Consider the following 23,457-nt stretch of genomic DNA (forward strand, 5'->3'; position numbering starts at 1 on the left):
GGGGGAAGAAGGCGCCACCCCGGGGCCGCCTCCTCTTCCTCCTCCGCCGGGCGAACGGGCGTCGCCATCTTGGGAGGGGACGGGCGGGTTGTCATGGCGGCGCCGTGCGCCTACATCCGGGTCCTTGCCGCCCCTCCTTACCGACGGCCGCCATCTTGGGAGGGGACGGCGGTAAAGGCGGGGGTGTGTCCTGGCGCCGCGCTCCGCCCACATCCGGGTCCCCTCAAGCCGCCATCTTGGGAGTACGGGGATGGGATTGGGGGGGGGGTGTGGAGAAGATGGTGTCCAAGTTTCCCGTTAGTTCAGCTCGCTGCCCCGGGCAGGGCAAGGGCCGTGAGGTCTCCAAGCGTCTGATGGGCCCCGTTGTATTCGTAGAGGAGGGAGGGAGGCGCGCGGAGAAGCAGGAGGAGGAGTTTGGGGAGGGGGCGGTGGTTAAGGGAGAGGCGTGGCGTCCAAAATGGCGGCGCCCATTGCGAGCTGAGCGCTCCGTACAGCGCTGGCCTGCTGGGGAGGAGGGGGTTGCGCAGCCAGGAACGCAAACCGCGGGGGGTAAAAAGGGGGTTATTTCGGGGCGGGGGGGGGGGGCGGCCGTGTGTGTATTGGGAGGGGGGGGTCAGTTCTTTGTGCGTGGAAGGCGGGGGGGGCACCGGGGCATGGCGACGCTTGGGGGGGTTTGGCGGGGAAACGGCCTCCTTCAAGGGGGCGCCGGGAGTGGGCGGGGCTACGGGGTCGGGAGCGTCACGCCCCTTTCCCCCGGTCACGCCTCTTCCCCCCCCCCCCCTCGGTCGCCATGGCCGTGCCGTACAACCCCGAGGCTGCCACCCTCGGTCGTTCCGTACAAGGCCGCCGGTGCCGAACCGGGTCGGCGGGGCCGCTCCGCCGTCTTAACACCGGGGAGGTGTGAGGGGAGGCGGGTGGAGAAAGCGCTGGGGGGGGTGGGAGTGTAATAGGGAGGGGGGGGGGTTCATCCGCAGGGCCGCCGCCTCCCTCTTTTTTTTTCCCCCAACATGGCGGCCTCCATCTCCCCTCCCAAGATGGCGGCGCCCGACTGTGGGGAGCGGAAAAAAAGAGGGCGGCTCCCCCCCTTGCCGTGGCTCCGCCCCTTCCGCCGCCGCCGTCCCGCCTTCCCCCGCGCGGGCGGGGAGAGGAGCGGCCGCTTGGACACAGGCGCAAGATGGCGGCTCCCAGGGCGGCGTGAAGGCGCCCGCCCCCCCCCCCCCCTTCCCCGCCTCTTTCTCTCTTATTTTTTTAATTTTATCTTTCCCCCCCCCCCTCTCCCACCTTCTTCGGGCTCTTCAGCCGACGGGGGGGGGGGGCGGACGGGGTCAGCGGTGAGAGACTCGGGGAGGGAAGGTGGAAGGGGGGGGGGGGCGGGAAGAAGGCGGCCGCCATTTTCCGCCCGGGCAGCTACAAGATGGCGGCTCCCAGGGCCCTCCCGGGGGGGGCACGGCCCCGTTACAGCGGGGAAAGGGGGCGGTAATTAATTATGTTGGGGGAATTGCAGCCCCGGGCGAAGGGGGGGGGGGAGCTTAGAGGCAATTGCGTGGCTTGGGAGGGGGGGGGGTATCTAATTAGGGGGGGTAATTGGAAGGCGTGGGAAATGTTGTATTGGTGGGGGGGGGTATTTGAAGGCTTTGGGGGGTGTTGTAATGCTGGGGGGGGGGGGGTAGTTGCACGCCGTGGGGTTAATTGTAGGGTTTGGGCGCGGGGGGGGGTAACTAATTGGTTTGGAGTAATTGTAATACATGGAGAGGGGGTAATTGTACGGGGTGGGGGGTAATTGTAATGCTCCGGGGGGGGGAATTACAGCCCCTGGGGGCATTTTCGTGGTGGGGGGGGGTAGTTGTATAGGTGGGAGTAAATTGCATGCCCTGGCGTAATTGTAATGGGGAGGGATTAATTGCATGCCCTGGGGTAATTGTAAGGGGGGGGGGGGTGATTGCATGCCCTGGGGTAATTGGATTGGGGGGGGCTAATTGCATGCCCTGGGGTAATTGTAAGGGGGGGGGTGATTGCATGCCCTGGGGTAATGGTGTTGGGGGGGGCTAATTGCATGCCCTGGGGTAATGGTGATGGGGGGGCTAATTGCATGCCCTGGGGTAATTGTAAGGGGGGGGGCTCAGTGCATGATCTGGGGCATTAATTGTATGCCCTGGGGTAATTGCAAGGAGGGGGTTAAATGCATGGCCTGGGGCAATTGTAATGGGGGGGGCGTAATTACCTGCCTTGGGGTAATTTGAAATGGGGGAGGGCGTTAACTGCACTCCCTGGGGTTGCTGTAATGGGGGGGTTAATTGCATGCCTTGGGGTAATTGCAATACCCGGGGTGGGGGGGCTTTGCTCAGAAGCAGTTTGCAGCAGGTGGGGACTAATTGCCCGTGCTGGGGGGGGCAATTAATCCCCCTGGGGCTGTCGTGAGATTTGGGGGGCTGGAAGGGTTTGGGGGGGGGGGCAATTATGTAGCTGGTTAATTAGGGGGTGGTGTGTTATGGCAAACCCCAAATCCCGGGGATTCGGGGGGCAATTCACCCCCCCTGACCCCCAAATCCCCCCCCCTCCACCCTTGCAGGAGAGGCAGAGGGGGCGGATGGCGGCCCCGGCCCCGGGGGGGGGCTCCCCTCAGCGGGGCACCCCGGCCCCCCCGGCGTTGCAGCCCCGCTGGAAGCGGGTGGTGGGCTGGTCGGGGCCCGTCCCCCGACCCCGGCACGGCCACCGCGCCGTCGCCATCAAGGAGCTGATCGTCGTCTTCGGCGGCGGTAACGAGGGCATCGTCGACGAGCTGCACGTCTACAACACCGGTGAGACCCCCGGGGGGGGACACGCGACAACTCGGGGGGGGGGGGGGGTATGGATCTGGGGGTCTTTGGGGGGGTTGGAGCGTCACTGTGGGGTCTGGGGGTCCCTGCGTGGGATGGGGTAGGTTGGAAGAGGGGGCTCTGGGGGTCTGGGGGGGGTCCTGTGTGGTTTTGGGTACCTCCCTGGGGGGGGTCTGGGGGTCTTTGGGGGGGTTAGAGCGTCACTGTGGGGTCTGGGGGTCCCTGCGTGGGGTGGGGGCATCAATTTGGGGTCTGGGGGTCTCTGTGTGGGATGGGGTAGGTCAGAGGGGGGAGCTCCTGGGCTCTGGGGGGGGTCTTGTGTGGTTTGGGGTACCTCCTTGGGGGGGGTCTGGGGGTCTTTGGGGGGGGGTTAGAGCGTCACCGTGGGGTCTGGGGGTCCCTGCGTGGGGTGGGGGCATCGCTTTGGGGGCTGGGGGTCTCTGTGTGGGATGGGGTAGGTCAGAGGGGGGGACTTTTGGGGTCTGGGGGGGTCCTGTGTAGTTTGGGGTACCCCCCCTGGGGGGGTCTGGGGGTCTTTGGGGGGGGTTGGAGCATCACCGTGGGGCTTGGGGGTCCCTGCGTGGGGTTGGGGGTCTCTGTGTGGGTAGGTCGGAGGGGGGTGCTCTTGGGGTCTGGGGGGGGGTCCTGTGTGGTTTGGGGTACCTCCCTGGGGGGGGTCTGGGGGTCTTTGGGGGGGGGTTGGAGCGTTGTTGGGGGGGTTTGGGGGTTCCTGTATAGGCTGGGCTACCCCCCAATGGGGGGTCTGGGGGTCTTCGGGGGGGTTGGAGCATTGCTGGGGGGGTGATTTGGGGTTTGGGGGGGTGTCCCTGTGTGGGCTGGGGTTTCCCCATGGTGGGGGTGTGTTTCTTGGGGTCTGGGGCGGGTGCCCACGGGGTGTTGGGGTGGGGGGGGTGCTGTGGTGAGGGGTCCCCACGTTGTTTTGGGGGGGCTTGAGAGGGTCCGTGGGGTCCCTGGTGTGCTGGGGGGGGTCACCCCACCTCTCGCCTCCCCCTTTGATTACCATGGGCACAGATTGAGGGGGGGGGTCCTCCAGCATCCCAGGGTGCCCTGGGGCCCCCAAATTAACCCTTCGCCTTCCCCGCACGGGTAAGGGGGGGGTTCCTACCTAGCAGACCACCCCCCCTAAATCTTTTTTTGTGTGTCCCCCCCTTTCGACAGCCACCAACCAGTGGTTCATCCCGGCGGTGCGGGGGGACATCCCCCCCGGCTGCGCCGCCTACGGCTTCGTTTGCGACGGCACCCGCCTCCTCGTTTTCGGGGGCATGGTGGAGTACGGCAAGTACAGCAACGACCTCTACGAGCTCCAGGTAACCCCCCGGGGGGGGCTGCGTTTTGAGGGGGGGGGGCTGCATTTTAGGAAGGAGGCTGCGTTTTGGGAGGAGGCTGCGTTTTGGAAGGGTGCTGCGTTTGGGGGGGGCTGCATTTTTGGGGCAGGGTCCCCCTGGGTTCTTTTCCTGGACGCCCGAGTTGTCTATATCTGCCCCCCCCCTCTTTTTTTTTTCCAGGCTAGTCGGTGGGAGTGGAAGCGGTTGAAGGCGAAGACCCCCAAAAACGGGCCCCCCCCCTGCCCCCGCCTGGGGCACAGCTTCTCCTTGGTGGGCAACAAGTGTTACCTCTTCGGGGGGCTGGCTAACGACAGCGAGGACCCCAAAAACAACATCCCCAGGTACTGCCAGGTGGGGGGGGGGGGGCGTGGGGACCCCCTGGGTGCCTCAAGGTGTGGGGGGGTGACGCCGGAGACATCCCGGATGTTTTTTGGGGGGGTCACAGGGATGCTCTGCATGCCTGGGTGTCTTGTGGGGGGCGGCGAGTAACACGAGGGATATTTTAGATGGGTTTTGGAGAGTCACGGGGACCCCCGGGTGCTTTGAGGGGGGGGGCACAGGTGACACCCAAGACCCCCAGCTCCTTTTTAGGGGTGTCGCGGCCCCCCCCAGACGCCTGTTTTGTCTCACGAGGCGTATTCCCCCCTCCCCGCCGCAGGTACCTAAACGATCTGTACATCCTGGAGCTGCGGCCGGGCTCGGGGGTGGTGGCCTGGGACATCCCCATCACTTACGGGGTGCTGCCCCCCCCCCGGGAATCCCACACGGCCGTCGTCTACACCGAGCGCGAGAGCCGCAAGTCCAAGCTCGTTATCTACGGCGGAATGAGCGGCTGCCGCCTCGGAGACCTCTGGACCCTCGATATCGGTGAGGCGGGGGGCGAGATACGGGGCGGCGGGGGGCTGGTTTTTTTTTTTTTTTCCGGGGGGGGGCAATTTGATCATTTGTCGTCGTTTCGGGGCGCCGGCAGAGACGCTGACCTGGAACAAGCCCAGCCTGAGCGGGGTGGCCCCCCTGCCCCGCAGCCTTCACTCCGCCACCACCATCGGCAACAAGTGAGTCGGGGGGTTCCGTGCCCCCTCCCAAAACGATGGTCCTGGGGGTCCCACAAGTTCCCCTCACCCCCTTTTTGTCCCCGGGAGAAGACGTGGGGGGGTCTTTAACCTTCCTGTAGGTGCGCTGGGGCGGTTTTGGGGTCTTGCCCCGCGTTTTTAAGAAAAGACCCAGAATTAATATCATATAATTACGGGCGTTTCCTGCACCCCCGGCCCCCCCCAGCTCTCTACACACATCCCTTAACGGTTTTTAATTCCTATTTGAGTTTTTTTTAAGCTTTTAACTAATGGGAGGGTCCCCCACCCGCCCCAGGGATGCCACAGGTGGTCCCCCAGACCCCCCTTGACCCCCTTATTGTGTGTGTGTCCCCCCCCCAAGGATGTACGTGTTTGGGGGCTGGGTGCCCCTCGTCATGGACGACGTGAAGGTGGCCACCCACGAGAAGGAGTGGAAGTGCACCAACACCCTGGCCTGCCTCAACCTGGGTAAGGGGACCCCCCGACCCCTCCTTGAGACCCCCCGACCCCTCCTTGAGACCCCCCGACCCCTCCTTGAGACCCCCAGACCTTTCCCTAAGACTTTCGTGTCTCTCCCCAAAACCCCCAAATCTCTCCCTGAGCTTCCCCAGATACCCAAACCCTCCCCAGCTTCCCCCCGAGACCCCCAAACTTCCCCGAGATTCCCCAAACCTCTCCCAACCCGGCCAACGTACCCCCAAACCCCTTGTTTTTTTCCCCAAATAATTTGTCGCGCTGCCCCGAACCTCCCCCCAGATTCCATGGCGTGGGAGCCCATCCTGATGGACACGCTGGAGGACAACGTGCCGCGGGCACGGGCCGGCCACTGCGCGGTGGCCATCACCACCCGCCTCTACATCTGGAGTGGCCGGGACGGCTACCGCAAAGCTTGGAACAACCAGGTCTGCTGTAAGGATCTCTGGTACCTCGAGACCGGTGAGTTTGGGGGGGTCTTGGCCTCGGGGAGGGGTGTCCCTGGGCTTCGGATGGGATCTTGGGGGGTCCTGGGGGTCCTCAGGTCTGTCCCGGTGCCACGGGGTGTCCCAGGAACGGGGACTGGGGCGTCCCGAGGTCCGTCCCAGAACCACAGGGGGCCGTGGGATGGGGACTGGGGTGTTCTGTGGGATTTTGGGGGTCCCCGGATCCGTCCTGGGGGTCTTCAGTTCCATCCTGCAGCTGTGGGGTGCCCCAGGATGGGGTCTGGGGTGTCCCCCAGGGAACCTAGGAGGGTCCTGGGGGTCCCCAGGTCTGTCCTGAAGCCATGGGACACCCTGGGATGGGGTCTGGGATGTCCCATGGGATCTTGTGGATCTCCAGGTCTGTCCTGGCTGTCCCCAGGTCCTTCCCAAAGCCGTGGGGTACCCTGGGATGGGGTCTGGGATGTCCCATGGGATTTTGGGGATTTCCAGGTTTGTCCTGGCTGTCCCCAGGTCCATCCCAAAGCCATGGGGTACCCTGGGATGGGCTCTGGGGTGTCCCCCAGGGAACCTAGGAGTGTCCTGGGGGTCGCCAGGCCTGTCCTGAAGCCACGGGACACCCTGGGATGGAGTCTGGGGTGTTCCATGGGATCCTGTGGATCTCCAGATCTGTCTTGGCTATTCCCAGGTGTTTCCCAAAGTTGTGGGGTACCCTGGGATGGGATCTGGGATGTCTCCCAGGGAACTTGGGAGTGTTTGGGGCGTCCCTAGGTCTGTCCTGGGGGTCCCCAGGCCCGTCCTGAAGCCACGGGACGCCCTGAGATGGGGTCTGGGGTGTCTTTTGGGGATCCTGGGGGACTTTGGGGGTCCCCAGGTCCCTCCCGGCGCTGCAGAGCGCCCCAAGACATGAACCGGGGTGTCCCACGAGATTTTGCCGGGGGGTCCCAGGACAGCAACCGGCTTATCCCGGAGGCACCTAGGAGCATCCCGGGTGTCCCCAACTTTCCCTCCCGCCTCCGCCCCCCCCTTTAACACCCTGTCCCCCCCCCCAGAGCGCCCGCCGGCGCCGGCGCGGGTGCAGCTGGTGCGCGCCAACACCACGTCGCTGGAGGTGAGCTGGGGGCCGGTGCCCACCGCCGACTCCTACCTGCTGCAGCTCCAGAAGTACGAGATCCCCGCCGCCGCCTCCCCCGCGCCCGCCCCCGTCCCCTCCGTCCCCGCCAACCCCCCCAAAAGCCCCGCGCCCGCCGCCGCCGCTCCCGGACCCCCGACGGCCCCCCAAACCCTTGGACCCGTCGGCTTGACCCTGCTGCCGCCCCCGCCGCCGCCACCAGCGCCGGCCGCGGCCCCCCCGGCCCCCGCCGCGCCCCCCACCACCGCGCTGCAGGTGCTGCCCGCCGGACCCCCGGCCGCCCCCCTGAGCGGGGCCGCTGCTGCCGCCGCACGGGCACCCGGTGAGCTGGGGAGGGGGATATGGGAATGTGGGGGGGGGGCCAGGGGGTGTTGGGATACCGGGGGGGGGGGATATGGGGGGTTTACGGGGGCTGTGGGGTCACAGGAGGGATGGGGGGTATGGGGGATAAAGGGATGGGGGGGATATGGGGGGGTTCAGTGGACACGGGGGGGTTTACAGGGGACGTGGGGTCACAGGAGGGTTGGGGAGGGGGATAAAGGGATGGGGGGATATCGGGGGGACGTGGAGGGGGTCCAGGGGACATTGGGACATGGGAGGGGGGGGACATGGGGAGGCTTATGGGGGAGGTGGGGTCGTAGGAGGGATGGGGAGGGGGATATGGGGGGGTTTGGGGGACACGGGGGGCTTACAAGGGATGTGGGGTCACGGGAGAGATGGGAGGTACGGGGGATAAAGGGATGGGGGGGATATGGGGGGGTTCAGGGGGCGTGGGGGGGCTTATAAAGGATGTGGGGTCACGGGATGGGGAGGGGGTACAGGGGATAAAGCGATGGGGGGATATCGGGCAGATATGGGGACGTGGGGGGGCTTATGGGGGATGTGGGGTCACAGGAGGGATGGGGAGGGGGTACAGGGAATAGAGGAATGGGGGGACGTGGGGGGTGTAAGGTTATGGGGACATGGGGGGTCACTGGAGGGACGGGGGGGGTGGATACGGCGAGGCGGAGGAGTTAGGGGAGGACGGGGGGTTTGTGGGGATGGGGAGGGGCTGGGGGGCCGCACGACAGGGTCTGCGCTGACCCCTCCATCTCCCCCCGCCGTCAGGCGTCCCGGCGGTGCTGAAGGTGACGGGTCCCCCGGCGGCGACGGCGGGACCCCCCCTGGTGACGGTGCGCTCGGCCGGGCAACCCGGCAAAGCCCCGGTGACGGTGACGTCCCTGCCCGCCGGCGTCCGCATGGTGGTGCCGACCCAGAGCCCCCAGGGCACGGTGAGACCGCGGCGGGGGGGCGAGGACCTTGAGGGGACACACACACACACACACGGGGACCCCCGGTCACCCCTCTTGTCATCCGTGTCCCCCCCCCCCAGGTGATCGGCAGCAGCCCCCAGATGAGCGGCATGGCGGCGTTGGCGGCGGCGGCCGCCGCCACCCAAAAAATCCCCCCGGCTTCGGCCCCCACGGTGCTCAGCGTCCCCGCCGGTGCCACCATCGTCAAAACGGTCGCCGTCTCTCCCGGCACCACCACGCTGCCGGCCACCGTCAAGGTGGCTTCTTCTCCCGTCATGGTAAGCCGCCGCGACGGCGCTTCCGCGGAGTCCCAGAAAGACACCCCCCCTCCCTCTTCCTTTTCTTTTTAATTTTTTATGTTAATTTTTGCCTGTTTTGCCTCCCCCCTCCCCAGGTGAGCAACCCGGCCACCCGGATGCTGAAGACGGCGGCGGCCCAGGTGGGCACGGCGGGGGGAGCGGCCCCCGCCACCAACGCGGCCACGCGCCCCATCATCACCGTCCACAAGTCGGGGACGGTGACGGTGGCCCAGCAGGCGCAGGTGATGACCACCGTGGTGGGCGGCGTCACCAAGACCATCACCCTCGTCAAGAGCCCCATCTCCGTCCCCGGGGGCAGCGCCCTGGTGAGTGAGACCCCCCCCCCGCGTACACCCCCTACGGGGTGAGCCCCCCAAAATCAGCTCCTGGGGGGCACTGGGCCCGTAAACATCTCGGGTTTGGGGGAGCTGGGGGGACACCGAGCCCATAAACGCCTGGGATTTGGGGAAGGTGGGGGTCCTGGGGGGCACTGAGCGCATAAACACCCTGGGTTTGGGGGAGCTGGGGGTCTTGAGGGGCACTGAGCCCATAAATGTCTGGGAATTTGGGGAGCTGGGGGTCCTGGGGGGGCACTGAGTGCATAAACACCCTGGGTTTGGGGGAGTTGGGGGTCCTGGGGGGACACTGAGCCTCTAAATGCCTGGGATTTGGGGGAGCTGGGGGTCTTGGGGGGCACTGAGCCCCTAAACAGCTTGGGTTTGGGGGAACTGGGGGTCCTGGGGGGCACTGAGCCCATAAACACCCTGAGTCTGGGGGAGTTGGGGGTCCTCGGGGGCACTGAGCCCTTAAACGTCTGGGATTTGGGGGAGCTGGGCGTCCTGGGGGGCACCAAGCCCCTAAACGTCTGGGATTTAGGGGAGCTGGGGGTCTTGGGGGGCACTGAGCCCATAAAGAGCCTGAGATTTAGGGGAGTCGGGGGTCCTGGGGGGGCACCGAGCGCATAAACGCCTGGGAATTGGGGGAGCTTGGGGGTCTTGGGGGGCACTGAGCCCCTAAACAGCTTGGGTTTGGGGGAGCTGGGGGGCACTGAGCGCATAAACACCCTGGGTTTGGGGGAGTTGGGGGTCCTGGGGGGACACTGAGCCCATAAACGTCTGGGGTTTGGGGGAGTTGGGGGTCTTGGGGGGCACTGAGCCCATAAATACTGGTTTTGGGGGAGCCGGGGGTCCTGGGGGGTTGACTGACCCCCCTAATGCCCCTCAGGGGTCCTGAGTGGGGGTCACCTAACCCCTAAATACCTCTGTTTTGGGGGTCCTGGGGTCCTGGGGGGTCACTGCCCCCCCCCCCCCCAGTACCACCTTAGGACCCCTGGGGGGGTCACTGACCCCCTAAACGCTCCATTTGTGGAGGTCCTGGGAGTCACTTCAGTCTTATATACCAGCGGTTTTGGGGACGTGGGGTTCCTGGGGGGTCACCGCCCCCCCCCAGCGCTCCCCTTTGAGTGCTGGGGGGGTCACTTACCCCCTGAATCCCCCCCCCCCCCCTTTCCCAGATCTCTAACCTGGGCAAGGTGATGTCGGTGGTGCAGACCAAACCGGTGCAAACCTCGGCGGTGACCGGACAGGCGTCCACCGGCCCCGTCACCCAGATCATCCAGGTGACCGTGTGTGTCCCCCCCCCACCCCACCCCAAAACCTTGTCCCCGAGCCCCCCCAGGACCCCCTCGCTAACTGCCGCCCCCCTCCCCGTTACAGACGAAGGGCCCGCTGCCGGCGGGGACCATCCTGAAGCTGGTGACGTCGGGAGACGGGAAACCCACCACCATCCTAACGACGACGCAGGCCGGGGCGGGGGGGGCCAAACCCACCATTTTGGGCATCAGCAGCGTCTCCCCCAGCACCACCAAACCCGGCACCACCACCATCATCAAAACCATCCCCATGTCCGCCATCATCACCCAGTCGGGAGCCACCGGTGAGCGCCGGGACGCCGCGGAGTTGAGGGGGGGGGGCGGTGACGGCGTTTCCTCGGCGTCCCTGACCCTTGTGTGTGTGTGTCCCCCCCCCCCCTCGACCAGGCGTCACCAGCAGCCCCGGCATCAAATCGCCCATCACCATCATCACCACCAAGGTCATGACGTCGGGCACCGGCACCCCCGCCAAAATCATCACCGCCGTCCCCAAACTGGCCACCGGCCACGGCCAGCAAGGCGTGACGCAGGTAAAAAAAACAACGAGGAGGGGGCCGGCACGTCCTTTGGGACCCCCGCGCCCGCTTTCTGTGTCCCCTGAGCCCCCCACCCCCCTCACACTCACCTCCTGTCCCTCTTTTCCCAAATCCAGGTGGTCCTTAAGGGAGCCCCCGGGCAACCGGGCACCATCCTGCGCACCGTACCCATGGGGGGCGTCCGCCTGGTGACGCCGGTCACCGTCTCGGCCGTCAAACCCACCGTCACCACGCTGGTGGTCAAGGGGACCACGGGTAAGCCTCGGCGTCACCGCGCCGCTCGAGGGGCCCGGGGAAGTTTTCGGCGTCCGCCGACGTTCTCGCTCTCCCCCCTCGCAGGCGTCACCACGCTGGGGACGGTGACGGGCACGGTATCGACCAGCTTGGCGGGGGCCGGGGGTCACAGCGCCACCGCTTCGTTAGCCACCCCCATCACCACGCTGGGAACCATCGCCACGCTCTCCAGCCAGGTCATCAACCCCGCCGCCATCACCGTTTCGGCCGCCCAGACCACCATGACGGCCGCCGGCGGGCTCGGCACCCCCACCATCACCATGCAGGTAAGGGGGGACGCGACCGTCACCGGGATGTCGGTGGGGGGGGGACACACACGGCGCGGGAGCGGGACTCTGGCCGCGAGCCCCCCGTTTTGCCCCAGGCGGTGGGGAGCGCCTACGGATTTGGGGGGGGCCGTGGCTGGAGGGGGACGGGGGGAGATCCCCGCCGTCCCCGGCACCCCCCCGGTGACGCGCGGCGGTCTGTTGTGGGGGGGGGGTCGGCAGCCCGTGTCGCAGCCCACGCAGGTGACGCTGATCACGACGCCCAGCGGGGTGGAGGCGCAGCCGGTCCACGATCTCCCCGTCTCCATTTTGGCTTCTCCCACCACCGAGCAGCCGGCGACCGCCGGCCCCCTCCCCGAATCCGGCCAGGCCGAGGGGGGGGCCGGTACCGTCACCCTGGTCTGCTCCAACCCCCCCTGCGAGACCCACGAGACCGGCACCACCAACACCCCCACCACCAGCTTGGTGGCCAACGTCGGCGGGGGGCTTGCGCCGGCCCCCCAGCTCCAGCTGGTCTGCGAGGGCGCCGAGGGGGGGGCGCTGCCCCCCGGCGCCGCCGCCGCCGGCGGCGTGGTCCGCGTCTGCTCCAACCCCCCCTGCGAAACCCACGAGACCGGCACCACCAACACCCCCACCGCCGCCGGCGCCCGCCTCTGCGCCGACGCTCGGCCCGGCGTCCCCTGCCCCACCCAGCAGACGGCCGCCACCGGCACCACCATGACGCCGCGGGTTTGCCGGGAAGCCCCCGCCGGCCCCCGGCCCTGCGCCAACCCCCCCTGCGAGACCCACGAGACCGGCACCACCAGCACCCCCACCACCGCCCGCTCCTGCCAGCCCCGGGGGCCGACGGAGTCGCCCGGCGCCACGTGCCAAACCCAGCAGACCGCCGGCACCGCCGCCGTGTCGACGGCCGCCGCCGCCGTCCCCCGCGCCCACGGGGACCGGACGGCGGAGGAAAACCAGCCGTGCCAAACCCGCCGCCCGCCTGACGCGGCGCCGTGGGCGTCCTCCGGCCCGGCCGGCGAGAGCCAGGAGACGGGGTCGACCGAGACGGCGGCGTCGCGACCGTGTTCCAACCCGCCCTGCGAAACCCACGAGACGGGGACGACCAACACGGCCACCACCACCACGGCCGCCGCCGGCTCGAGACCCCGCGAGACGGGGACGACCGCCGCCGCCGCGTCGGCGTCGCGCCCGTGTTCCAACCCGCCTTGCGAAACCCACGAGACGGGGACGACCAACACGGCCACCACCACCACGGCCGCCGCCGGCTCGAGACCCCGCGAGACGGGGACGACCGCCGCCGCCGCGTCGGCGTCGCGCCCGTGTTCCAACCCGCCTTGCGAAACCCACGAGACGGGGACGACCAACACGGCCACCACCACCACGGCGGCGTCGCGGCCGCGCTCCGACCCCCTGCGCGAGAGCCGCCAGACGACGACGACGACCGCGGCGGCGACCCCCGCCGCCTCCAGACTGTGCTCCGACCCACCGCGCGAGACCCTCGAGACGGGGACGGCCGCCGTCGCGGCGGCGCGACCGTGTTCCAACCCCCCCTGCGAGACCCACGAGACGGGGACGACCAACACGGCCACCACCACCACGGCCGCCGCCGGCTCGAGACCCTGCGAGACGGGGACCGCCGCCGCCGCTGGGGGGTCCCGTCCCTGCGCCAACCCCCCCTGCGAGACCCACGAGACGGGGACGACCAACACGGCCACCACGGCCACGGCCGGCACCGGCGGGGGTCCGGAGCAGGGCTCCCCCCCCTGCGAGACCCATCAGACGACGGCTACCGGCACCACCATGACGCCGACCGAGGCGGCCCCCCCGTCTCTCCCCGAGGGTCCCCCGAGCCCCCTGCCCCCCCACGGCTGCTCCAACCCCCCCTGCGAGACCCACGAGACGGGGACGACCCACACGGCCACCACCGTCACCTCCAGCATGGGCGCCAACCAAGGTGACACCGCGGGGGGGGCCGCGTTCCCCTCCCCGGGGAGGGATTTTGGGGGGCACGAGGGGGTCGCCCCGCTCACGTGCCTGTCTGTGTGTCGTGTCCCCCCCCCCCCTCCTTCTCCTCGCAGACCCGCCGCCGGCTGCCAACGGGCAGGGAGAGCCGGAACCCCCCCCGGGCGAGGGGGCTCCCCCCGGTACCCCCAGCCCCGGCCCCAGCGTCACCGGGACCCCCCAGCCCCCCCGGGCTGTCACCACCGTCACTCAGTCAACGCCGGCGCCGGGGCCCGCCGTCCCGGTGAGAAGGGAACCGGGGGGGGGGGGGCTTGGAGAGACGGGGGGGGGGAGATTAAGGACCGGGGGGGGGCTTTGGGGACACCATGGGGGGCATTAAGGGGGATAGGGATGGGATGGGGGGGCTTTAAGGGCTGTGGGGGGGCTTTGGGGACACTATGGGGGGGTATTAAGAGCTGGGGGGGCTTTGGGGACACTATGGGGGGTATTAAGAGCTGTGGGGGGGCTTTGGGGACACTATGGGGGGCATTAAGGGGAATGGGGGGGCTTTGGGGATACTATGGGGGGGCATTAAGAGCTGGGGGGGCTTTGGGGACACTGTAGGAGGGGTATTAAAGACTGGGGGGGGCATTAAGGGCTATGGGGGGGGCTTTTGGACACTATGGGGGGCATGGGGACAGGATGGGGGGGCTTTGGGGACAGTATGGGGGGGTATTAAAAGCTGTGGGGGGGCTTTGGGGACACTGTGGGGGGGTATTAAAGGCTGGGGGGGCTTTGGGGACACTATTGGGGGGCATTAAGGGCCATGGGGGGGCTTTTAAGAGCTGTGGGGGGGCTTTGGGGACACCATGGGGGGGTATTAAAGGCTGGGGGGGGCATTGAGGACTGTGGGGGGGGCTTTGGGGACACCATGGGGGGGCATTAAGGGGGATGAGGATAGGAGGGGGGGGCTTTTAAGAGCTGTGGGGGGGCTTTGGGGACACTATGGGGGGCATTAAGGGCCATGGGGGGGGACACGAGTGACCTTGAGGTGGCTTTGGGGCCTGGGGGGGGCACCAAGGACCCCGGTCTGGGAGGGTCTTTACATGGGGGGGGCCTCATTCCCCACCCCCCAACCTCCTCTCCTGCCCCCCCCAGAGCATCTCATCACTGACGGAGCCCCCCCCGGCACCCCCCGAGCCCCCCGCCGCCGCCGCCGCCACCGCCGGGGACCCCCAGCCGCCCCCTGACCCCCCCTCTGCCACCCCCCCGCCGGCCCCCGCCGCCACCCCCCCGGCCCCCCCCCCTCCTCCTCCTCCAGCCCCCCCCGCCGCCGCCGCCGCCACGTCAACCGCGACGTCGGCCCCCCCCGGCTCGCCGGAGCCGTTGGCGGTGGTGGTGCTGCCCCCCGGCCCCCCCGGCGGCGGCGGCGGCGGCGCGGGGGGGTCCGAAGCGGAAGGTCTGGGTCTTCCCCCCGAATTGATGGCGGAAGCCCCCCTGGGGGGTTCGTCCGGGGGGGCGGCCCCCCCGGCGCTGGTGGTGACGGGGCTGACCCCCGAGGAGCTGGCGGTGACGGCGGCGGCGGAGGCGGCGGCGCAGGCGGCGGCCACCGAGGAAGCCCAGGCGTTGGCCATCCAGGCCGTGCTGCAGGCGGCCCAGCAGGCCGTCATGGGTGAGCGCCCGCGGGGGGCGGGGGAACGTTTTGGGGGGGGGGGGGTCCTGTCGGGGTGGTGGGGTTGTGGTGGCCCCATGGTCATGGCGGCCCCGTGGTCATGGCCACGGTCATGGTCATGGTGGCCCCATGGTCATGGTGGCCCCATGGTCATGGTCGTGGTCACGGTCATGGTCACGGCGGCCCCATGGTCACAGTCACGGTCATGGTCATGGTGATGGTGGCCCCATAGTCACGGTCACGGTCATGGCGATGGTCATGGTGGCCCCATGGTCACAGTCACAGTCATGGTGGCCCCACAGTCATGGTGATGGTGGCCCCATAGTCACGGTCACGGTCATGGCGGCCCCATGGTCACAGTCACGGTCATGGTGATGGTGGCCCCATAGTCACGGTCACGGTCATGGTGATGGTCATGGTGGCCCCATGGTCACAGTCACGGTCATGGTGATGGTGGCCCCATAGTCACGGTCATGGTCATGGCGATGGTCATGGTGGCCCCATGGTCACGGTCACAGTCATGGTGGCCCCACAGTCATGGTGATGGTGGCCCCATAGTCACGGTCACGGTCATGGCGGCCCCATGGTCACAGTCATGGTCATGGTGATGGTGGCCCCATAGTCACGGTCACAGTCATGGTGGCCCCACGGTCATGGTGACGGTGGCCCCATAGTCATGGTCATGGTCGTGGCGATGGTCATGGTGGCCTCATGGTCACGGTCACGGTCATGGTGGCCCCACGGTCATGGTCATGGTGATGGTGGCCCCATAGTCATGGTCATGGTGATGGTCACGGTGGCCCCATGGTCACAGTCATGGTCACGGTGGCCTCGTGGTCACAGTCATGGTCACGGTGGCCTCGTGGTCATGGTCATGGTGGCTTCCCCATAGTCATGGTGCCCGCAGTCCCATCAGGGTGGTGGCCCCATGGTCATGGTCATGGTGGCCCTACGGTCATGGTGATGGTGGCCCCACGGTCATGGTGGTTTCCCCATAGTCATGGTGCCCGCAGTCCCATCAGGGTGGTGGCCCTGTGGTTGTGGTGGTGGCCCCATGGTCATGGTCATGGTCGCAGTGGTTTCCCCATAGTCATGGTGATCTCCTGGTGGCCCCAGTCCGGTTATGGTGGTGGCCCCATGGTCACGGTGGCTTCCCCATAGTCATGGTGGCTTCATGGTGCCCGCAGTCCCATGGTCATGGTGGTGGCCTTATGGTCATGCTCACGGTCATGGTCATGGTGGCCTCCTGGTGGCCCCACGGTCATGGTGGTTGCATCATGGTCATGGTTACGGTGGCTTCCCTGTAGTCTTGGTGGCTTTGTGGTGGCCCTATGGTCACAGTGGTGGCCTTATGGTCACGGTGGTGGTCCTAGTCCCATAGGAGTGGTGGCCCCGTGCTCACGGTGGTGGCCCTGGTCCCATAGGGGTGGTCACCCCGAGGTCGTGGTCTTGGTGGCCACCCCATGGCGATGGCGGTCCTGGGCCCGTAGTGGTGGCCACGCCGTGGTTGTGGTGGCCACGCCGTGGTTGTGGTGGCCACGCCGTGGTTGTGGTGGCCACGGGCCCATAGTGGTGGCCACGGGCCCATAGTGGTGGCCATGCCATGGTTGTGGTGGCCACGGGCCCATAGTGGTGGCCACGCCACGGTTGTGGTGGCCCTGGGCCCATAGCGGTGGCCCCCCCACGGCGATGGTGGCCCCGGTCCCATAGGGGTGGTGGTCTCAGTCCCATAACGATGGTGGCCCCATGGGGGGGTGGCCCCGATCCCATATTTAGGGTGCCCCCAGAGGGGTGGGGGGTGGTCCTGGTCCCAAATTTAGGATGCCCCCCCCCATAGCCCCATCCCCATCCTACTGTCACGTCCCCAAGGCGGGGGGGGGGGTGACACGACACCCACAGAGGGGTGTCCCCCCCCCACCCTGACCTTCCCATCTCCCCCCCCCCCCCCCCAGGTGCGGCGGAGCCCCTGGAGAGCGGAGAACCCGGGGGGGGCCCCCCCGAATTGGGTCCCCTCGGACCGGAGGGGCCGGAGGGGCCGGGGGGGGCCATCCCCATCGTGCTGACTCAGCAGGAGCTGGCCGCCCTGGTCCAACAGCAGCAGCTCCAAGAAGCCGCCGCCGTCGCCCCCCCGGCGCCCCCCCCCGCCGTCACCGCCGCCCCCCCGCCCCCCCAAACCCCGACGGCTCCCCAAACCCCCACCCCCCCGGCTCCCCCCCCTCCTCCTCCTCCTCCTCCTCCTCCTCCTCATCTCCCCACCGAAGCCCTGGCCCCCGCCGACAGCCTCAACGACCCGGCCGCCGACGCCAACGGGCTGGGGGAGCTCGGCCCCCCCGCCGGCCCCCCCGCCGGTCTCCTGCCCCCCCCCGCCGACGGTGAGACTGGGATGGGGAGGGGGGGGCACCCAGCACCTTGGGGGGGGGGCCCTGTGGGGGGACACACGGGACCCCCCTGGATGGCTGGAGGAAGGAGGGAGCGTCTTTGGGGTGTCCTAAATGACCCCCCCCCCCCCCAAAAAATAATAATAATAATAAATGTTTTTTTTCCCGCAGGCCTGGCCCCCTCCAGCGCCTTCGTGGCCCCCCCGCCCGTGGTGGGCCCCAGCCCGGCCAAGCTGCAGGCGGCCACCGCTCTGGCCGAGGTGGCCAACGGCATCGAGACCGCCCCGGTGGTGGTGAGTTGAGGGTTTTTGGGGAGGGGGGGGAGCGTCCCCGGCGTGGGGTGACGACCCCCCCTCGCTTACTGACCCCCCCCCCCCCCAGAAACCGGACCCCGCGGCGCAGCCCCCCAAGGTGTTGGCCAAGAAGGAGAACCAGTGGTTCGACGTGGGCGTCATCAAGGGCACCACCATGATGGTGACGCACTACTTCCTCCCGCCCGAGGACGCCCCCCCCGCCGACGTGAGTCTGCGTGTGTCCCCCCCCCCCCGTGGCGTGTGTCCCCCCCCCCCACGACCACCCTCGGTGTCCCCAAGGGTCCCCCGGGGGTCTTCTCCCTCCCTTGGTTGTCCAACAGGGACGTCCTCGTGTCACTCGTGGGCTTCCTGATGTCCTTCGGGGGGGTCTTGGTGTCCCCACGGGTGTCCCGTGTCCCTCCCATGTCCCTCCCAAGTGTCGTCGTGTCCCCACGGGTGTCCCGTGTCCCTCCCGTGTTCCTCCCGAGTGTCCTGGTGTCCCCACGGGTGTCCCATGTCCTTCCCACGTCCTTCCCACGTCCTTCCCACGTCCTTCCCGAGTGTCCTGGTGTCCCCACAGGTGTCCCATGTCCTTCCCGTGTCCATCCCATGTTCCTCCCGAGTGTCCTGGTGTCCCCACAGGTGTCCCGTGTCCCTCCCGTGTTCCTCCCAAGTGTCCTGGTGTCCCCACGGGTGTCCCATGTCCTTCCCATGTCCTTCCCATGTCCCTCCCGAGTGTCCTGGTGTCCCCACAGGTGTCCCATGTCCTTCCCGTGTCCATCCCATGTTCCTCCCGAGTGTCCTGGTGTCCCCACAGGTGTCCCGTGTCCCTCCCGTGTTCCTCCCAAGTGTCCTGGTGTCCCCACGGGTGTCCCATGTCCTTCCCATGTCCTTCCCATGTCCTTCCCATGTCCTTCCCATGTCCTTCCCGAGTGTCCTGGTGTCCCCACAGGTGTCCCATGTCCTTCCCGTGTCCATCCCATGTTCCTCCCGAGTGTCCTGGTGTCCCCACAGGTGTCCCGTGTCCATGCCATGTCCCCACAGGTGTCCCATGTCCCTCCCGTGTCCCTCCCATGTCCCCCCTCAGTGTCCTGGTGTCCACATGGGCATCGCATGTCCTTCTCATGTCCCCATGGGTGTCCCGTGTCCTTCTCATGTCCCCATGGGTGTCCCGTGTCCTTCCTGTGTCCCCACACGTGTCCCGTGTCCTTCCCACGTCCCTTACAAGTGTCCTGGTGTCCCCGTGGACGTCTTGTGTCCTTTACAAGTGTCCTGGTGTCCCCATGGGTGTCCCGTGTCCCTCCCGAGTGTCCTGGTGTCCACATGGGCCTCACGTGTCCTTCCTATGTCCCCACGAGTGTCCTGTGTCCCTTATGAGTGTCCTGGTGTCCCCACGGACGTCCCACGTCCCTCCGCTGTCCCTTACGGCCGTCTTGATGTCCCCATGGACATCGTACGACCCCACGACCTTCCTGATGTCCCCATGGTTGTCCCAAATCCCTCTGGTGTCCCTCACGGGCATCTTGATGTCCCTGTGGGTCTCCCGATGTCCCCACGGATGTCCCACGTCCCTTTGGTGTCCCTTTGCTGTCCCTCACGGGCATCTTGATGTCCCTGTGGGTCTCCCGATGTCCCCACGGATGTCCCACGTCCCTTACAAGCTTCCCAATGTCCCCACGGATGTCCCACGTCCCTTTGGTGTCCCTTTGCTGTCCCTCACGGGCATCTTGATGTCCCTGTGGGTTTCCCGATGTCCCCACGGATGTCCCACGTCCCTTACGAGCTTCCCAGTGTCCCCACGGATGTCCCACATCCCTCTGGTGTCCCTTATGGGCATGTTGATGTCCCCACGGACATCATACGTCCTCATAGATGTCCCACATCCCTCTGGTGTCCCTTTGCTGTCCCTCACGGGCATCTTGGTGTTCCTGTGGGTTTCCTGATGTCCCCACGGATGTCCCATGTCCCTTATGAGCTTCCCGATGTCCCCACGGATGTCCCACGTCCCTTATGAGCTTCCCGATGTCCCCACGGATGTCCCACATCCTTTACAAGCTTCCCGATGTCCCCACGGATGTCCCACATCCCTTTGGTGTCCCTTTGCTGTCCCTCACGGGCATCTTGATGTTCCTGTGGGTTTCCCAATGTCCCCATGGATGTCCCACGTCCCTTACGAGCTTCCCAATGTCCCCACGGATGTCCCATGTCCCTTTGGTGTCCCTTTGCTGTCCCTCACGGGCATCTTGGTGTTCCTGTGGGTTTCCTGATGTCCCCACGGATGTCCCATGTCCCTTATGAGCTTCCCGATGTCCCCACAGATGTCCCACATCCCTTATGAGCTTCCCGATGTCCCCACGGATGTCCCACGTCCCTTACGAGCTTCCCGATGTCCCCACGGATGTCCCACATCCCTTTGGTGTCCCTTTGCTGTCCCTCACGGGCATCTTGATGTCCCTGTGGGTTTCCCGATGTCCCCACGGATGTCCCATGTCCCTTACAAGCTTCCCGATGTCCCCACGGATGTCCCATGTCCCTTACAAGCTTCCCGATGTCCCCACGGATGTCCCGTGTTCCTTTGCTGTCCCTCACGGGCATCTTGATGTCCCTGTGGGTTTCCCGATGTCCCCACGGATGTCCCACACCCCTCCGCTGTCCCTCACGGCTTTCCCGGCGTGTCCCCCCCCCGCAGGAGGACGGGACGGCGATCCCGGACCATTCCCAGCTGCGGCGGCAGGAGCTGCAGCCGGGGACGGCGTACAAGTTCCGCGTGGCGGGGCTGAACGCCTGCGGCCGCGGGCCCTTCTCCGACCTCTCCGCCTTCAAGACCTGCCTGCCCGGCTTCCCCGGAGCCCCCTGCGCCATCAAGATCAGCAAGGTACGCCCCGACCCACGGCGCGACCCACGGCGCGACCCACGGCGCGACCCACGGACCCCAGCCCGCCTCTCCCGAAACGACCCGTCCCCCTCCCAAAATCCGGCCACAGCATCAGGGTCCGAATGACGCGTCCCGGTCCCCGGCTCTGCCCCCCCAAGCGATGTGTCCCCGTCCCCAAAATGACGCGTCCCTGCCCCAAATCTGTCCCCAAATCTGCCTGGGGGGGATCAGGGTCCGAATGACGCGTCCCGGTCCCCGGCTCTGCCCCCCAGGCGATGTGTCCCCGTCCCCAAAATGATGCGTCCCTGCCCCAAATCTGTCCCCAGCTCTACCCCCCAAGCGATGCGTCCCCATTCCCAATTTTGTCCCCAAAATGATGCGTCCCTGCCCCAAATCTGTCCCCACCTCTGCCCCCCAAGCGATGTGTCCCTGTCCCCAAAATGATGCGTCCCTGCCCCAAATCTGTCCCCAGCTCTGCCCCCCAAGCGATGTGTCCCCGTCCCCAAAATGATGCGTCCCTGCCCCAAATCTGTCCCCACCTCTGCCCCCCAAGCGATGCGTCCCTGTCCCCAACTTTCTCCCCAAAATTACACGTCCCTGTCCCCATCCTTGCGCCCCAAATGATGCGTCCCGGTCCCCAGCTCTGCCCCACGTTCCTGTCCCCAGCTCTGCCCCCCAAGTGACGCATCCCTGTCCCCAACTTTGTCCCCAAAATGACACGTCCCTGCCCCAAACCTGTCCCCAGCTCTGCCCCCCAAGTGATACATCCTTATCCCCAACTTTGTCCCCAAAACGATGCATCCCTGTCCCAAAATCTGTCCCCATCCTTGTGCCCCAAATGACGCGTCCCTGTCCCCGGCTCTGCCCCCCAAGCGATGTGTCCCCATCCCTAACTTTGTCCCCAAAACGACACGTCCCTGTCCCCAAAATCTGTCCCCAGCTCTGCCCCCCAAGCGATGTGTCCCTATTCCCAACTTTGTCCCCAAAACGACACGTCCCTGTCCCCAAAATCTGTCCCCAGCTCTGCCCCCCAAGTGATGCATCCCTGTCCCCAAAACGACACGTCCCTGTCCCCAAGTCCGTCCCCATCCTTGTGCCCTAAATGATGTGTTCTTTTCCCCAGCTCTGCCCCCCAAGTGACACGTCCCCATCCCCAACTTTGTCCCCAAAACGACACGTCTCTGCCCCAAATCTGTTCCTGGCTCTGCCCCCCAAGTGATGTGTCCCCGTCCCCAACTTTGTCCCCAAAATGACACGTCCTTGTTCCCAGCTCTGCCCCCCAAGTGACGCGTCCCCATCCCCAACTTTGTCCCCAAAATGACGCATCCCCGTCCCAAAATCTGTCCCCAAGTCTGCCCCCCAACTGATGCATCCCTATCCCCAACTTTGTCCCCAAAATGACGCATCCCTGTCCCAAAATCTGTCCCCATACTTGCGCCCCAAATGATGCATCCCTGTCCCCAGCTCTGCCCCCCAAGTGACGCGTCCCCATCCCCAACTTTGTCCCCAAAATGACACATCCCTGCCCCAAATCTGTCCCCAGCTCTGCCCCCCAAATGACGCGTCCCTGTCCCCAACTTTGTCCCCAAAATGACGCATCCCTGTCCCAAAATCTGTCCCCATCCTTGTGCCCCAAATGACACATCCCTGCCCCAAATCTGCCCTCCAAGTGAGGCATCCCTATCCCCAACTTTGTCCCCAAAATTCCACGTCCGTCCCCATCCTTGCGCCCCAAACGACACATCACTGTCCCCAGCTCTGCCCCCCAAGTGACACGCCCCCGACTTCGTCCCCAAAACCACACATTCCCCTCCCAAAATTTGTCCCCATCCTTGTGCCCCAAATGACGCCTCCCGGTCCCCCGCTCTGCCCCCCAAACGCCGCATCCCCCGGCCCCCATCTCTGCCCCCCAAACACCCCCCCCCCCACGGCCTTTCTCCCCTCCTGACACCCCCCACCCCATTTTTTCTCCCCCCCCACCCCATTTTTTTCCCCCTTCCAGAGCCCGGACGGCGCCCACCTGACGTGGGAACCCCCCTCGGTCACCTCGGGCCGTATCGTGGAATATTCGGTCTACTTGGCCATCCAAGGAGCAGGCGGGGGGGCGGCCGGGGGGGCGACCGAACCCAAGGGGGCACCGGCCCAACTGGCTTTTATGAGGGTCTACTGCGGCCCCAGCCCCTCGTGCCTGGTGCAGTCGGGCAGCCTCTCCACCGCCCACATCGACTACACCACCAAACCCGCCATCATCTTCCGCATCGCCGCCCGCAACGAGAAGGGCTACGGCCCCGCCACCCAGGTCCGGTGGCTGCAAGGTGAGAAAAGGGGGGGGGGCGGAAAAATGGAAATAAGGGGGGGAATGGGGAGAAGGGATGGGGGGACGGGGGGAAATGGGGGGAGAAGGGGGAGAAATGGGGAGAAACGAGGGAGAAAGTGAGGGAAAGGGGGATAGAAGGGAGGGGAAATGGGGGGAAAGAGGGGAGAAAATGGAAATAAGGGGGGGAAATGGGGAGAAATAATGGGGGAATGGGAAGAAAATGGGGAGAAATGGAGGGAAGAGGGGATAAACAAGGGAGAAAATGGGGGAAAGGGGGATAGAAAGGAGAGAAAATGAGGGAAATGGGAAAAGAGTGGAGAAAATGGAAATAAGGGGGGGAAATGGGGAGAAAA

At 66.6% G+C, this 23,457-nt stretch overlaps 1 protein-coding gene across 1 annotated transcript in view; it reads left to right on the forward strand.

Moving 5' to 3' along the window:
• Positions 1-979: 979 nt before the first annotated feature.
• The window catches only part of HCFC1 (host cell factor C1), a 23,077-nt gene continuing 599 nt past the window's right edge, over positions 980-23,457 (forward strand). Inside the window, exons 1-25 of the mRNA XM_075018480.1 lie at positions 980-1,331; positions 2,570-2,798; positions 3,996-4,144; positions 4,343-4,503; positions 4,821-5,029; positions 5,133-5,217; positions 5,597-5,703; positions 5,992-6,171; positions 7,205-7,606; positions 8,392-8,555; positions 8,657-8,854; positions 8,971-9,201; positions 10,389-10,493; positions 10,591-10,810; positions 10,914-11,056; positions 11,179-11,317; positions 11,402-11,622; positions 11,845-13,582; positions 13,707-13,873; positions 14,728-15,241; positions 17,194-17,613; positions 17,791-17,912; positions 18,001-18,138; positions 20,602-20,787; positions 22,790-23,102. Coding sequence (XP_074874581.1) covers positions 1,008-1,331; positions 2,570-2,798; positions 3,996-4,144; positions 4,343-4,503; positions 4,821-5,029; positions 5,133-5,217; positions 5,597-5,703; positions 5,992-6,171; positions 7,205-7,606; positions 8,392-8,555; positions 8,657-8,854; positions 8,971-9,201; positions 10,389-10,493; positions 10,591-10,810; positions 10,914-11,056; positions 11,179-11,317; positions 11,402-11,622; positions 11,845-13,582; positions 13,707-13,873; positions 14,728-15,241; positions 17,194-17,613; positions 17,791-17,912; positions 18,001-18,138; positions 20,602-20,787; positions 22,790-23,102 — 6,865 coding nt within the window. The 5' untranslated portion in view covers positions 980-1,007. The remainder of the gene's footprint in view (positions 1,332-2,569; positions 2,799-3,995; positions 4,145-4,342; positions 4,504-4,820; positions 5,030-5,132; positions 5,218-5,596; positions 5,704-5,991; positions 6,172-7,204; positions 7,607-8,391; positions 8,556-8,656; positions 8,855-8,970; positions 9,202-10,388; positions 10,494-10,590; positions 10,811-10,913; positions 11,057-11,178; positions 11,318-11,401; positions 11,623-11,844; positions 13,583-13,706; positions 13,874-14,727; positions 15,242-17,193; positions 17,614-17,790; positions 17,913-18,000; positions 18,139-20,601; positions 20,788-22,789; positions 23,103-23,457) is intronic.

This window comes from Buteo buteo, chromosome 30, assembly GCF_964188355.1.
Source record: "Buteo buteo chromosome 30, bButBut1.hap1.1, whole genome shotgun sequence".
Classification (NCBI taxonomy): Eukaryota; Metazoa; Chordata; class Aves; order Accipitriformes; family Accipitridae; genus Buteo; species Buteo buteo.